This window comes from Schistocerca gregaria, chromosome X (genome assembly GCF_023897955.1).
Source record: "Schistocerca gregaria isolate iqSchGreg1 chromosome X, iqSchGreg1.2, whole genome shotgun sequence".
Lineage (NCBI taxonomy): Eukaryota > Metazoa > Arthropoda > Insecta > Orthoptera > Acrididae > Schistocerca > Schistocerca gregaria.
This window is the reverse complement of record NC_064931.1, coordinates 275,510,656-275,527,436: the sequence shown is the minus strand read 5'-3', so window position 1 is coordinate 275,527,436 and position 16,781 is coordinate 275,510,656. Positions and strand designations below refer to the sequence as shown.

At 43.9% G+C, this 16,781-nt stretch overlaps 1 protein-coding gene across 1 annotated transcript in view; it reads right to left on the bottom strand.

Annotated features, from left to right (window-relative positions):
- LOC126298757 (transforming growth factor-beta-induced protein ig-h3-like) overlaps positions 1–16,781 on the bottom strand; it is a 309,651-nt gene that overhangs the window by 82,949 nt on the left and 209,921 nt on the right. The window contains exons 5-7 of the mRNA XM_049990203.1: positions 15,071–15,229; positions 6,129–6,260; positions 1,049–1,217 (exon numbers count right to left, since the gene is read on the bottom strand). Coding sequence (XP_049846160.1) covers positions 1,049–1,217; positions 6,129–6,260; positions 15,071–15,229 — 460 coding nt within the window. The remainder of the gene's footprint in view (positions 1–1,048; positions 1,218–6,128; positions 6,261–15,070; positions 15,230–16,781) is intronic.

Genomic DNA, 16,781 nt, shown 5'->3' with positions numbered 1-16,781 from the left:
TCACTTCCCCACATGTGGGTGTTTATATACCTGTATCAGTCTCACTAAGTGGCATATCTGCTGCAGCAACGCCATCAGGCGGAAAATGTTTGATCGTTCCTTGTGTGTGTGTGTGTGTGTGTGTGTGTGTGTGTGTGTGTGTGTGTGTGTGTGTGTTGTGTTTTGAATGTTTTAGGTTCAGCTTGTTTATTTAAAAACTATTACAAATCAACATGGAATGGAAAGCGTTCAAGACATTAGTTTTGGAGTTGACGAATAGTAGACTTGGCTAATAGTGGGCGGAGCAAGGGTAAAGGGAATGCATCGTCTAAAGAAAACGCAAAAAAGGCCATAGCATTAAAGAGGATCTCTCCAATGTTTGAAGCCTTCAATGAAGCGGGAATAACAGCAGAAATATAAGACATTCAGAGACACAATGCTAAGATTGCAACATGTTAGCATATCTGCAGTGTTTCAGGGAGGTGTAGGGAACTTGAATGGGAATCGTTAGATGATAGTAGTGGTTGTTCACGTGAGATCCTGTTGTGTAAGCTGATACAATCGGTATTGGAAATAGACAGCGTTACAGTTCTAGTGTCTCTTTGATATACTTCGCATGACAATCAGAGAGTAGATCACGCACAGAGGCAGGCAGATAGTCATTTTTATTACGTATTCCATATGCGAACGAAACAGCAGTAGGAATGGCCACTACGCTACGAAGTAACCTCCTCCTAACACTGTAAGAAAGCTTGTGATTTATACGTGTCGACTTAGTTACATAAGATAAATATGTACAGCCATGAAAAAATCGATGTCACATGTACCAGAGACTTTTGCCCACTGTCATTATTAAGTGTTAAGAAAAATTTGTTTGCTATGTGAATGCTCCTTTTGAATCTCTGCTATACAGCGACGAAATTAACACTCAATGTAGTACAAGCAGCAAACGAAATTAGCTCTCCATGTTTGTTTGCAGGAATGTTTCTCGGCTGAAGCGTCGAGCATTTTTTAACGACTAAGCAGTAGCTTTGCCAGAGTTTAACATGAGAAGCAGTGAAGAACTCACCCTCCCTGGCGGCGTCGTCCTGCAGGATGCGGTCGAGGCGCGACTTCGGGATCTTTTGGAAGGCCTCGTCGGAGGGCGCGAGCACGGTGCACGGCTGGTGCGAGCCGCGCAGCCGGTTCACAAGCCCCGACTGCTCCATCGCCTTCGCCAGCTGCCAGAAGCGCCCGTCCTGCCGAACACACATGCTCCACATAGCTTACGTCGCAAGCCACTGTTACGGCCGAGACTGATTATCTTCTGTAAATTCGAGTACTGTGTTTAGCCAAACTGAAGAAAAGATGAGTACCTCTTTACTAAGTGCTAATTCATACTATGCCTCTGTACTCGCACTTGACGATTTTCGATGGAATTATTTGAAATGAGTACCAGATGAACATTTCTCGCGTCCTTATCGATATATACAGTCAAAAATTGAGAATAACTATGTACGCATTTCAGCAAGTCAAATTTGTGCTCAACGACTGTAGCTACCGCCAGTTAAGATACCACTATGTGTTAACGAAGTGTGTATGAGAATTCAGGTTTTCTCGCCGAAATTTAAGCAACATTCCTAGTAGTTATTTTCGTGTGCAACGTGGAGACACCATAGGAAGTGGTTCTTTGTGGGCTCTGCACTACAAACTGCCTCTCTCGATGAAGTATCCGGTGCACCAATCGCGTATTTGGAAATGAGTTTCCCGTCATTGATGGGGATTGTGGTGGTAAAAGCAAGAAGAGCATGTCTCGGCCAGACAGACATGTCTCCACTATCAGATGATAGGTTTCATTTCGGAAACGGATACGTGTCGGAGGGCTTCGTATAATATATAATGATGGATTTGTGTTGTAAATGATAAAAATATTTTCCTCACAAGTTACGGCTTTTTCTATTAATGTGTTGCATGTTCTGAAAATAAACGCAGTGCGTAGTGCTGTGAAGTGATGCTTCGGCACAGAGCCTGTGATTTAAAGTGGCTGAACCAAGGTTATGGCATATCACGAACTCGTCGTCCACAAAGATTGATTTTAAAGAGAGGGTTGTAGGGTTTCGGAAATTTTTAACGATTGTTTTTGCAGTTATCTAGTGACCGCCATTATAATTTTATGTTTTGAGAGAATGGTTGGAAAGAGAAAAGCGTAGTTAACTGCACATTTCGTCGTTCTTAGAGTAAGGAATTTGCCGAAGAACTGAGTTAATCAATAAAACATTGTCTTACAGAGCATTAAAACGATGATTTTAGTCTGCATATAATGAGAACTTGCTGAGTTCATGAGTTATAATTGCTTTGGTGCAACAATGCGAGAAAGGTTCAGGATAAAAACTTACGCTGGACACAGGGTAGATTTGCTTTTCTGCTAGAAGAAAATGGCAGAAGTGACTAGAATTTATTTTTAATTCTTTTAAAGAGGCCAAGGTTTGTGTAGGACTTGAATGGAGACAAGTAGATATTGATGATTTATTCTACTGCATCATCTTCAGAGCTATGCGAAAACAGAAGCCCATAGTGGCATTGAACGTTTTATTGATCAGTGTATTTTTATAGATAGTGTATTCTTGTACTTGCATACTCAAATTTTGCTTTAAATTGGGCTAATCGTTAAGGTTTCATCGGCATTCTTGATTATAGCGCAGTGATTATAACTAGAATAGTTTTTCCGAAGTTCACACACTAGATACAAAGAGAAGAAACACGACAGAAGAATTTGCTAATAATAGCCAAAGACGTATTACCGAAAATAATTTATTTAATTTATCGAACAACTGGAACAGAATCAAAGAACCAAATCAGTAAGGAATTGTAGGGGATTAAGAAATTATTGGAATCGAAATTGTACTGTTCTTGGTGTTGAACAGGAATACCCAAGTTATGGCTGGTGTTGAGATTAATCTGTATATAATGCACAAAGAAATCATTTCTCTTTCTATGAGTAACACGGAATCACGCAAAATGGCTAATTAACGCCATAAAATAATTCATTTTACAATAACGTACGGAGCACCTCCTACGAAGCTCTTATATCGCTGACGAGCATGACAAACCACCCCCACCGAGAGAATTTTGAAAGCAAACACAGAATTTGGACGTTAAAATATACTGAGTGCTTCAATGAAGCCAAAGTTTTAGGAGTATGATGTTGAATGCCATTAAAAAGAGGGAGACGAGGCGGTAAATTCATGTTTCGTAGAACGCGGTCGGCCGCTGACGGATCCATAACCGCCCCCACTCTTGCACTTCCTCGTCCGACCGAAACCGACGTCAATGCGTGTCTCTCTTCAGGCCTTCAAAGATGTGAAAATCACACCGTGAAAGATCCGGACTGTACAGAGGGTGTTTCTGTGTTTCCCAACCAAATCGCCGAAACGTTGCATTCTTCCGATTGGCAGCGTGGGGTTGTTTCCGTCCGACAGAATTCCTGCGCGTTTTGACATTATTATGTGTGGTAGTTTCTTCAAAGCGTCTTCATAGAGCCGTGCATTGAATGTGATTCCACGCTCGAGGAACTCCATGAGCAGAGGAAGCATCGTAATGTACGAAAACGCTCGCTCCACACTGCCAATCGGACGACGGCTACGTTTTAGCGATTTGGTTGGAAAACATAGTAGTCCTACCTACAGACCGGATCTTTGGCCGTGTGGTTTTGACATCTCCGTCAGCGGTCGACCGCTTTCTACGAAACAGGCAGTTATCGCCCCGTCTCCCAGTGGAATATAACGTCTTAACGCGTGTGGTAATTGCTTTTTAATGGAACTATTCCATGATCCCGTTGTCGGTTTTCGTTTGATTGCCCTTATAATACACACATCTAAAAAAAAAATTTGCATCACACCGGTTCTCAGAACTTCTGAAGATAGACGTTGACTGTGGATATTCTATCACAGACTGTTCAGAGATACCACTAAAATCGCCCAAAGATGTAAACAATCATGCATGAGCAGCGCCTATAAGACGGAGGGGGTCCGACAGCCGATCAGTTCCAGTCACTCCACCAGGAAGGACGTACATGCCTCGTGTTGTCTGTAGTTCAGCTATGCCTAGACGGTCAATACCTCGATTTGATCACGCCCGCATTCTTACTTTGTGCCTGGAAGGGCTCTCAAGAACGGACGTATCCAGGTGTCTCGGAGTGAACCAAAGCGATGTTGTCCATACACGGAGGAGATACAGACAGACAAGAACTGTCGATGACATGCCTCGTTCAGACCGCCCAAGGGCTACTACGGCAGTGGGTGACCGCTAGCTACGGATTATGGCGTGGAGGAACCCTGACAGCAACGCCACCATGTTGAATAATACTTTTTGTGCAGCCACAGGACGTCGTGTTACGACTGAAACTGTGCGCAATAGGCTGCATGATGTGCAACTTCACTCCCGACGTCCACGGCGAGGTCCCTCTTTGCAGTCACGGCACCATGCAGCACGGTACAGATGGGCCCAACAACATGCCGAATGTGCCACTCAGGATTGGCATCGCGTTTCTTCACCGATGGGTGTTGCATATGCCTTCAACCAGACAATCGTCGGAGACGCGCTTGGAGGCAACCCGGTCAGGCTGAACGTCTTAGACACACTGTCCAGCGAGTGCAGAAAGGTGGAGGTTCCCTGCTGTTTTTGGGGTGTATAATGTGGGGCCGACGTACGCCGCTGGTGATCATGGAAGGCGCCGTAAGGGCTGTAGATACGTGAATGTCATCCTCCGACCGACAGTGCAACCATATCGGCAGCATATTGGCGAGGCATTCGTCTTCATGGACGACAATTCGCGCCCCCATCGTGCACATCTTTCTCCAGAATAACGACATGCTCGACTAGAGTGGTCAGCATGTTCTCCAGACATGAACCCTATCTAACATGCCTGGGATAGACTGAAAAGGGCTGTTTATGGATGACGTGACCCACTAACCACTCTGAGGGATCTACACCGAATCGCCGTTGAGGAGTGGGACAATATGGACCAACAGTGCCTTGATGAACTTGTGGATAGTATGCCACGACGAATACAGGCATGCAGCAATGCAAGAGGAGGTGCTACTGGGTATTAGAGGTACTGGTGTGTACCGCAATCTGGACCACCACTTTTGAAGGTCTCGCTGTATGGTGGTACAACATGCAATGAGTGGTTTTCATGAGCAGTAAAAAGGGCTGAAATGATGTTTATGTTGATCTCTATTCCGATTTTCTGTACAGGTTCCGGAACTCTCAGAACCGAGGTGATGCAAAACTTTTTTTGATGTGTATATAATACGTGCATTTGTATCAAATCTGCACCGTACGAAGGTGTAGTACTAGTATTTTACATCGGTCTGCGACTATACTACAGCGCTTGTGCCCTTATACGGTGAAGCTGATAATTATTATGTGGAAGGAAAAGTTTTAGGAGGTGAACTTTTCTACTGCTTTGGCTGTTGTTCGTAAAGTATATATACAATTAGTAACCGCTTCTCTGCGACCCTTACATACTGGCAGAATGTGTTTGTTAATAAAGATAACTGACAATTGTCAGAGTGTTTGCACTACTGAGCCTATATGAAACACTGGCCAGGGCGCAGTATCCTTGAAGGACAGCTGTTGGACGTAAAGCAAAGAATCCTTGTCCTGTCTATAGATTCTGAGACTTTGTAAACAAAGAGACTGTGGAAATACAAGTGAATGACAATTTAGTCAACCGGAACAGTGGTTTCCATCTGAGTTACACATGGGATACTACATATCGCCGATTCGAGACGAGCGTTCCCTGAGAGCTATGCATACAGTAGGAGTTACGGAGTGGTGTCATCTGGACTCGACGTCTGGTCCACCTACTACCACATCTCCACCAGACAGCAACACTCACTTTACAAGTCACGTCTATATAAGATGATTTTCCTACATGATTCCGGCATTCTGTCAGAAGGTGACGAGTAGAAAATTTATCGTAATGTTATTTGAATATGACGTTGATACTATTAATGAGCATAGACATGTATTTAACATGTCCCCTGGTAAGACAGCAAATGTCTTTTCAGTTTGCGTTTCCAAACTGACTGTAACGAATGAAGATATCGATAGCGATGACGAGAGAAGGTGCCTGACATTAAGCAGATCGGTGATGGGGGTCTTACCTCCATGATGATCTCCGCGACGTCCCTCTTCTCGACGAAGACGGGGTCCAGCACGCCGTCCACCAGGTGAACCACGCCGTTGGTCGCCTCCAGGTCGCGGCGCGCGATCCGCTTGCAGTTCACCGTCTCCACCTGACGCACACCCCGTACTCGGTTGGAACACACTTTTATCACCAATACAGAGTTATTAAAATGTACCTCTGTGGTTTTAGAAGATGACTGAGTGGAACATACAACACAGACAGTAACATGACACGTACCGGTAGAGAAAGCATTTCTCCATGTTTCGATTCGTAATACGCGCTGTGGCATAGTTGCTCTAGTGGGTAGGCATGTAAGAAAATGTAAACAAATCATCCGCCCCGTACTATCGCATCGAATTAGTTCGTGTCTGCGTATGGGCAAGCCAATGAAAAGATTTACAAAGCAGAGGTCGTTGTCACGCCTTCCCGTGCAGTTCCCGCCAGCGATTTCAGTGAAATGCTCTCAAGAATTGCTCTTTACAGGGTCACAGACGGTGCCCATATTGAACATCATAATGTGAGTTAAAAGCTTTGAGAGATGCTCTGTCCACTGACATATGTCTTTGTTGTGTATGTATTGAAGTTTTCACACAGTCCCCTTCGGAAACTCCGAAGAGTATGCTGATACAATAGCTCCATATTTAGCAATTATATACAACCACTCGCTCACAGAAAGATCCGTACCTAAAGACTGGAAAATTGCTCAAGTCACACCAGTACCCAAAAACGGAAGTAGGCGTAATGCGCTGATTTACAGGCCTATATCACTAACGTCGATTTGCAGTAGGGTTTTAGAACATATAATGTATTCGAACATTATGAAGTACCTCGAAGAAAACGATTTATTGACATATAGTCAGCACGTATTCAGAAAATATCGTTCTTGTGAAACACAACTAGCTCTTTATACTCATGAAGTAATAAGTGGTATCGACAGAGGATGTTAAATTGATTCCATATTTTTTGATTTCCAGAAGGCTCTCGACACCGTTCCTCACAAGCGTCTTCTAATCAAACTGCGTGCCTCAGTTGAGTAAAACAGAAGTAATATCCGACGTTCCCCAAGAAAGTGTTATAGGCCCTCTATTGTTCCTGATCTATATTAACGACAAAGGATTGTTTGCAGATGATGCTGTCATTTAGCGTCTTGTAAAGTCATCAGATGATCAAAACGACCTGCAAAATGATCTAGATAAGATATCTGTATGGTGCGAAAAGTAGCAATTGACCCTGAATAAAGAAAAGTGCGAAGTTATTCACATGAGTACTAAAAGAAATCAGCTAAATTTCGATTACGCGATAAGTCACACAAATCTGAGGGCTGCAAATTCAACTATATACTTAGGGATTACAATAACAAATAACCTAAATTGGAATGATCAAATAGATAATATTGTGGGTAAAGCAAACCAAAGACTGCGATTCATTGGCAGAACACTTTGAAGGTGCAACAGGTCTACCAAAGAGACTGCTTACACTACGCTTGTCCGCCCTATTCTGGAGTAATGCTGTGCAGTGTGGGATCTGCATCAGGCGGGATTGACGGATGACATCGAAAAAGTACAAAGAAGGGCAGCTCGTTTTGTATTATCGTGAAATAGGGGAGATAGTGTCACAGACATGATACGTGAATTGGAGTGGTAATCATTAAAACAAAGACGTTTTTCGTTGCGACGGGATCTTCTCATGAAATTTCAATCACCATTTTTCTCCTCCGATTCCGAAAACATTCTGCTGGCACCCACCTATACAGGGAGAAATGATCATCACAATAAAATAAGAGAAATCAGGGCTCTCACGGAAAAAATTAAGTGGTCGTTTTTCCAGCGTGCCGTTCGAGAGTGGAACGGTAGAGAGACAACATGAAGGTGGTACATTGAACCCTCTGCCAGGCACTTTATTGTGAATAGCTGAGTAATCACGTAGATGTAAATGAAGTGCTTATAAGTAACTCTTTATACGGCTGGCAGGAAAAGGAAAAACTGTGGAGTACGTGCCTGTGTATGAGACTGAGCCAATGTCCTAGGGAAAAATCATAAAATTTCGCAGTTTCTCAGATTTAACTACTAGGAACTGCATTCCCACTTCAAAATATGTCTTCTGTTTCTAAGGCTTCCTACATCTCATATGGGGAATGGAGTGACAAGAAGCTTTGATTCAGATAAGCCATTCACACGTAGTTCAGGGAAAGGAGACTAACGAAAGTAAGTGTTTAACTTTCCATCTATAACGAAGGCATTTCAAACAGAGCACAAATTCGGGTTGACGAAGAATGGGGAAGCAAAACGGACGTGAACTTTTTAGTGGAATCATATGGGCATTTGCCTAAGTGATTTAGCCACTGTAGCCTGCTACCAGAACACTGAGGCGACAAAGTCATGGGATAGAATTATGCACAAATACAGATGCCAGTAGTATGTCGTATACAAGGTATAAAAGGGCAAAGCATTGACGGAGCTATCATTTGTACTCGGGCGATTCATGTGAAACTGTTTCCGACGACGAATTAACAAACTTTGAACACGGTATAGTGGTGGTATTTTTGTGGTAAGTTCATATGCGACGAAACTGCTGAGGTCATCGGTCCCTAGGCGTACACACCACTTAATCTAACTTAAACTAACTTACGCTAAGGACAACAAGCACCCCTATGCCCGAGGGAGGACCTGAACCTACGACGGGGTGAGCCGCGCGAAACGTGGCAAGGCGCCTGAGACCCCGCGGCTGCGGAATGGTAATTGGAGCTTGACGCGTGGGACATTCCATTTCGGAAACTGGAACGGGATCCAATATTCCAAGATCCACAGTGTCAAGAGTGCGTCGAGAATACGAAATTTTGTGCATTACCTCTCACCACGGACAACACAGTGGCCGACGGCCTTTACTTAACGCCGACAGCAGCACCGTTTGCATAGAATTGTCATTGCCACCAGACCACCAACTCTGCATGAAATAACCGCAGAAATCGATGTGGGACGTAGGACGAACGTAGCGTTAGGACAGTGTGGCGAAAGTTGGTTCTAGTGAGTGCCTTTGCTAACGACACGACATCACCTGCAGCACCTCTCCTGGGCTCGTGGCGACATCGATAGGACCCTAGCCGACTGGGAAACCGTGGTCTGTTCAGATGAGTCCAGATTTCAGTTGGTCAAAGCGGATGGTAGGGTTCGAGTGTGGCGCAGACCCCACGCAGCCTTGGACCCAACTTGTCAACAAAGCACTGTGCAAGGTGGTAGTGGGTCCATAATGGTGTGAGCTGTGTCTACGTGGTCCTCTGCTCCAAATGAGCAGATCATTGACTGGAAATGGTTATGTTCGGTTACTTGGAGACTATTTGTAGCCATTTATGGACTTCACGATCCCAAACAACGATGTTATGCCACTGGGACACAATTATCCGGGATTGGTTTGAAGAACATTGTGGACAATTGGAGTGAATGATCTGGCCACCCATCGAACAATTATATGACATAATCGAGAGGTCAGTGAATGCATATAATCCTGTACCGTCAATACTTTCGGAATTATGGACCTCTATAGAGACAGTGTGGCTCAATATTTCGACACGAGACTTCAAACGACTTGTTAAGTTAGTGCCACGTGGAGTTACTACACTACGCCGGGTGAAGGAGGTCCGAAGATATATCCAAAGACTTTTGTCGCCTCATTTTACAAACAGCACAGGTTTTTACTTCAGTCACGTTTCAATACAAGCCTAGGACAACGGGTTTCAGCTGCATGATGCTCATCTATTAATTACACATAATTTTCTCGTGCCAAATTAAATACTGATATTTAAACGTGACTGAGAAAGAAAAGTGTGCTTTTATATAAGCCGCAGGCAACGTACAGTTTTATGTAGTATTTATAATTTTAAGTTTAATCAGCAAGTCGAACCAATACTTCAATATTTATAATTTTAAGTTTAATCAGCAAATATGGAGTCACGCAAATGTGTAACCATAACTAAATGCGGTTTCGGTGGCGAGGCATATGTAAACATTTCTACGTCCATGAAAAACAAACAAAAAGAAAAAAGCAAAAAGAGCCTCGATTATGAAGAGACAGCTAATTCACTTTTTCTTCATTTGTAAAAAAATTTAGTTTTCAATTTTATTTTTTTCGCGAAGTCGGCACTATGGACATGCCCAACTTTGTATGGATACCTCATATGATGGTTATATGTGAGCGCGACATAGTTCCGAATGAATTATTGGTTCCACTTGCTGATTAAACTTAAAATTATAAATACTACATAAGACTGTACTTTGCCTGCGGCTTATATAAAAGCACACTGGCTATACGCTCTGCCTTGAGGCCTTTTTTTACCGAACAAGTCCACGACTAATAATCTAAACACTCGACGAGAAAAACAGAAAACTACGAAAGCAGAATTCGACGTCCGTATATAGGAACGCACTTTCGAATCCTATGTAGGCTTTCCGTGCGGGAAAAGTTACTTCGTTGATAACGAACGACTACCAGAAAAATAAGAACCACTTTCAACACTCCGGCGCCGAGAGCCCACGACTTTCCGCCTCCATCCCACGAGGACTTGCAGCCGACTCTCGGATTTCGCCGAGCTACAGATCTCTCGAAGAAATTATTTAAATTCTCGCCTACCAATTAATATACATCGGGAGTGAAAGAAATGCAGCATTTTCATTGGCCATTTCCTGCTCTCACTTACAGCACTTATATAAGATGCGGCTTTCTCGTGGGACTTTTAGAACTCACTTAGCAATGAGTGTTGGTAAACCCAGCAGTCCTGGACAAACTACTCTTTCCCAAAATCCGCCTCGTGTCCGGGTCGTGCAGTGGTTAACGCAACTGCCCAGTAAGCAGGAGAACCCGGGTTCGAGCCCCAATCCAGCACACATTTTCACTCGTCACTGCTGATTCCGCATAAGCTCCTTTTCTTTCTCCTCCTTCCACCTTCAATTACATAACATGTATTACAGCTGCAGATTCCTTGTGGTGTCTGTTCTTTCGGATGTGTCCGAGAGAACAGACAACACGCATTCAAGAATTTAAAGTGATAAGTTAAATTCGAGCACGAATTTTTATTAGTTGTGGAGCTGGAATCCAATTCCATGGATTAGTTTCCGCAGTCAGTCCAATAATAAAAGTAGTAGCCTGCTTAAGGCGAACTTAACAATAAACAGGCAATACTTAGTTATTCTCGCTCGTACTCGATTGTTTACATTAGTCTCGTGCGCCTTGGCCAGCTTCTCAGAACATGATTTCCGTGGGCGGTGCGGCGTCATCTTTATCATAAATAGTAGGTACCTAATTAACGATTAAAGTTAACTAAAGTTAAAGAATCCGTTACTCGAAAAGTTAACCTCGTTAATTAACGATTAACAGGTTAATCGTCTCTTGAAACTTCCTGGCAGGTTAAAACTGTGTGCCCAACCGAGACTCGAACTCGGGACCTTTGCCTTTCGCAGGCAAGTGCTCTAGCATCTGAGCTACCGAAGCACGACTCACGCCCAGTACTCACAGCTTTACTTCTGCCAGTATCTCGTCTCCTACCTTCCAAAGTTTGGAAGGTAGGAGACGAGATACTGGCAGAAGTAAAGCTGTGAGTACCGGGCGTGAGTCGTGCTTCGGTAGCACAGCTTTACTTCTGCCACTATCTCGTCTCCTACCATCAAAAGTTTGGAAGGTAGGAGACGAGATACTGGCAGAAGTAAAGCTGTGAGTACCGGGCGTGAGTCGTGCTTCGGGAGCTCAGATGCTAGAGCACTTGCCCGCGAAAGGCAAAGGTCCTGAGTTCGAGTATCTGTCGGGCACACAGTTTTTATCTGCCAGGAAGTTTCATATCAGCGCACACTCCGCTGCAGAGTGAAAATCTCATTCTGTAATCGTCTCTTGTCCAGTTATGTCGAGCAGAGGAACGAGCGAGTGGGTGTAGTTGTTAGCACAATGGACTGACATTCCGGAGGACATTGGTTCAAATTTGCGTCCGGCCATCCTGATTTAGGCTTTCCGTGATTTCCCTAAATCGTTTCAAGCTAATGCCGGGGGTAGTTTCTTTGAAAGGGCACGGCCGACTTTCTTCCCCATCCTTCACTAGTGCGATGGGACCAATGACTTCGCTGATTGGTCCCCTCTCCCAAATCAACCAACCAATCAATTTGGCACAAGGCGGAGGAGGGTAGCGTAGGTAGTCTGTTTAGTGTATTTGTTGCCTCTTCTAAGTGCTCTGCCAATAAAACGCAGTCTTTGGTTCTCCTTTCCCACAACATTATCAATGTGATCATTCCATTTTAAGTTAAACATCATTGTTTTCCCTAGGTATTTAGGTAATCTGACAGCTTTTAGAATTGTGTGATTTATAGTGTAACCAAAATTTAACGGATTCCTTGTAGAATTAGTGTGGGTGACTCACGCGCTTCATTATCTAGAATCAGTTGCCACTTTCCGCACCATACAGATATCTTGTCTAAATCATTTTGCAATTGGTTTTGATCATCTGATGACTTTGCAAGACGGTAAATGACAGCACATCTGCAAACAATATAAAAGGACTGCTCAGATTGTCTCCTATATCGTTTACGTATGTCGGGAACAGCAGAGGTGCTGCCACGCTTTCTCGGGGAACGCCAGGTATTACTTCTGTTTTACTCGATACCTTCGCGTCAGATAGTACGAATTGTGACCTTTCTGACAGGAAATTACGAATCCAGTCACACAACTAAGACAATACTCCATCGACACGCAATCTGAGTAAAAGTCGATTATGGGGGACACTGTCAAAAGCCTTCTGAAATCTAAAGATATGGAGTCAATTTGACCTAAGGAGATAATTTCAAGAGTGAGAACTGCAAGAAACAATTTTGAACAGGCATTTGTTGCAGTCCTTTCTGAATGGGTGTGCGTGAATTCCTGAGGGACCAAACTGCTGAGGTCGTCGGTCCCTAGACTTACACTCTACTTAAACTAACTTTTGCTAAGAACAACACACACACCCATGACCGAGGGAGGACTCGAACCTCCAGTGGGAGGGCTGCGCAATCCGTCACATGGCGCCTCAAACCGCCCGGCCACTCCACGCGGCCTTTTCTAAATACAAAGTTATTTGAGACAAGAGACATGCGATCACCGCAGCTTCATAATGTACAATTTTATTTGGTAAAATACCAGGATTAAAATATACAGCTAGCAGTTGTAGGTCATGAAGCAGATGTCCAAGAAAATGTTACAAAATTATACCTCAGAGTGAGTAAGCCTACTAATGTGTCTTGCATAACATTTGTATTAGTGATGTTGGGCTTCATCTCATATATCTGTTTAAAGTTCAGAAATATTTAAAATAAAATAGAAAATCTAGGTAAGCTATCAGACAAACTAGCCAAAACACTGAAAGCTCAAAACTATAAAGCATCATTTTTTGTAAGAGGGACTACAGCTAATCTCCTATTCAACAGCAAGGCAAAACAGATAAATTAAGCATCAGTGGGGTCTACAAAATAACCTGCATTGACTGCAATAAAGTGTACAGTGGTCAAAAGGGCCGAGCCATATCAACAAGGCTGAAGATGAACGCAGCTGAAGATTAAAGAAATCAGACTCCACCTTTGTTGAACATGTGCTCAAAGAAGGACACAAATATCTAACACACACAGAAGTGCTACATATAGCCAACAAAGGAAGAAAACTCAGCCTACTAGAAGCCCTAAATCCCCAGCTGGTCCTAAATGACCAATTGCAACTGAGCACATCACCACTCTTAAACTTTACACAATAAAGTAAACCTGCTGCTAACCACAAAGAGTCCCAATAGCACACAAATTCACACCTCAATATCATTTAATATCCCTTATGTGAATACATTCCTAACTGTTACAATGTAATATTTGGTTTATATTAATGCACAGTTTTCTAATAACAAAACGTACCGCCAAAGAAAACGTTGCTGTTGTACAACCAACAATTAATGTCCAGTGCAACTGTTCACAACAAATACCAAAAAATTGTAAATTTGTAATAATGTGTATTCTAAATAATTCTAATTGTTGTCATACATGGTAGTGACAAACCATAAAATGTGATTTATTATGTGAAAGAACAGTTTTACAAAATAAAAAGTCAAAAGACCCGTTTGACAATTCCAAAGACAATACCACAACTAAAGATCGTATGCATGTGCATTGTATCTTAGTCCAGAATGTTTGGTTCGAAAGAACACAAGCTCCTTCTAAACAATAGCCAGTAGTTATCTGAAGATGGCCTAATAAGCCGAAAACTAGTTCATACAAATAAAAATCAGTAGAACAAAAAACCGCCTAAGTGTTATTCAACCGTGAATAAAATAGAAAACTGGATTCGACATTCGAATCTGAAAAAATTCTCTCGAGGACTTTTTAGCTGTTATTGACAAATGGTTCAAATGGCTCTGAGCACTATGGGACTTAACTTCTGAGGTTATCAGTCCTCTAGAACTTGTAACTACTTAAACCTAACTAACCTAAGGACATCACACACATCCATGACCGATGTAGGTTTCGAACCTGCGACCGTAGCGGCAGCGCGGTTCCAGACTGTAGCGCCGAAAACCGCTCGGCCACTCTGGCCGGCAAAGTTGTTATTAGAACTAATGAAAGTTTCTACAATGCCTGCATTCGAAGGGACCACCCACACCTACTTTTCTGTCGCTTGCCAAGCGAACGAGCGACTGTTACTGTCATCAAATGACGTATAGTTTTCATTTCACATCAGTACAAGTAATCCATTCAAAAGAGCGATGCTGAAGACTCCCGGAGAGCAGAGAGATGCGATGTTTAATGGTCAGCGAGGCTGCAGAGTAAACGTACCCAAAGATCTCGTGTACGACACATTTTGTGTGCAACAGGAGTAGTAACTAACAGACATGGAAGGTAGATACGGTAGCATTTGATGTGTCAGAGTGCTCACCCCGCTGGCGTACTTGTTGACGCGCAGGTGGTGTCCGGTGTAGCGCGACTCGAGCAGCAGGTCGGCCCGGAAATGCTGCGACGGCACGCGTCCGGACACCATGTGGTACAGCAGCAGCGACTGGTCCGTCAGGCGCGCGCGCTCCTCCCGGGACAGCTCCTGTGTAACAGTAACACCCTGTAACAAAACTTCGAGTAGTAACAGAAACGACTCTACAGATCGTCGAAGATATAGGGCAAAAACATTCCGCTATGCCACCCTTACGGCTGAAAACGAGAGTTTGTACGATGACTGATTGCGCTTGGCCTTCTCAGCAATGCTGTAGGATGCGTGGATGCATTCGATGCAATCCGACGTCCTGAATGCTGTCAGGCCCACCGACAGAGCCCGCAGCTCGTATTATAGTGCCTAGCGTTGCTCCCTCTGGATTACGGGGTCCCGGGTTCGATTTCCGCCCGGGTTGGGAATTTTTCTCTGCCTGGAGACTGGGTGTTTGTGTTGTTCTCGTCATTTCATCATCATCATTCGTCACAGTGGCTAGACTGGACTGCGTAAAAAGTTGGACTGTGAAAAAAATTGGGACTTGGTACGACCGCTGATGACTGCGCAGATGAGTGCACCAAAAACCAAACATCATCACCCACTGACAGACTTTCAGCTTTCGGTCCATCAGGGAACAAACGCACGTTTGCTGCCAAAAGGGTGGCCCTATATTTTCAACATTCTGTACTGTTGGCGCATAAATACACTCCGGAAAAGAATTAAAGGGTAATATTTTTAAGCCAGTAATTTCCCCCCATTGTGAAGCAGAATTGTGAAACTCGGCTCAAAGGTGCCTAAAGCTTTCCTCTGTAATAGGTGAGAAAGCGTCACCACCTGGCTAGGCGATGAAATCACACAGTTTTCTTATGGGTGTCCGATAAAAACGTTTCATACACATCGCCACTCGGAACTGATAACAAAAAGGCCTCAGGAGCTGACAGAAAGAGTGTCAACGAAACCAACCAATCCTTTGGGGCATTCATTTTAGACACATTCCGTAGACGAAAACGACAGTTTTTAGTTCGATGTGCAACAAAACGAGATTCTTGAAAGCCTTTGACACCCGACCCTCCCCCCCCCCCATCCCGACAATACATCCCTTCTCTAAGGACAATGTAGGGCAATTTTAGCTATAGAATACAGGGTGTAGCCGGCCGCTGTGGTAGAGCGGTTCTAGGCGCTTCAGTGCGGAACAGCGCTGCTGCTACGGTCGCAGGTTCGAATCCAGCCTCGGGCATGGATGTGTGTGGTGTCTTTAGGTTAGTTAGGTTTAAGTAGTTTAAGTCTAGGGGACTGATGACCTCAGATGTTAAGTCCGATGGTACTTAGAGCCATTTGAACCAGGGTGGAACCACTTGGGACAGTTCAAAACCATTCCTCGCAATGCCACCTCCTGAGGCCTTTTAGGGTGACTCTTAGCGGCGGTATCTCTGAATTGTTTTCCTTGGCCTCTCACAAGCAAACTACGTGATTTCCACGCTGGCCGTCTCGTTTTTGACCACCATAGTAGAGACGTCAAGAAAAGGCGTGAGATGTGGTTAAGGGGGAGGGGGATGACGACCTCCCAGCGTGTGACACGTCTAGGCAGGGGTTGGGTGAAATGTTATGAAATTTGATGCCACTGGGATCTCATTGACCCACCTGACACCTCACATCAACTTCTGAGCTC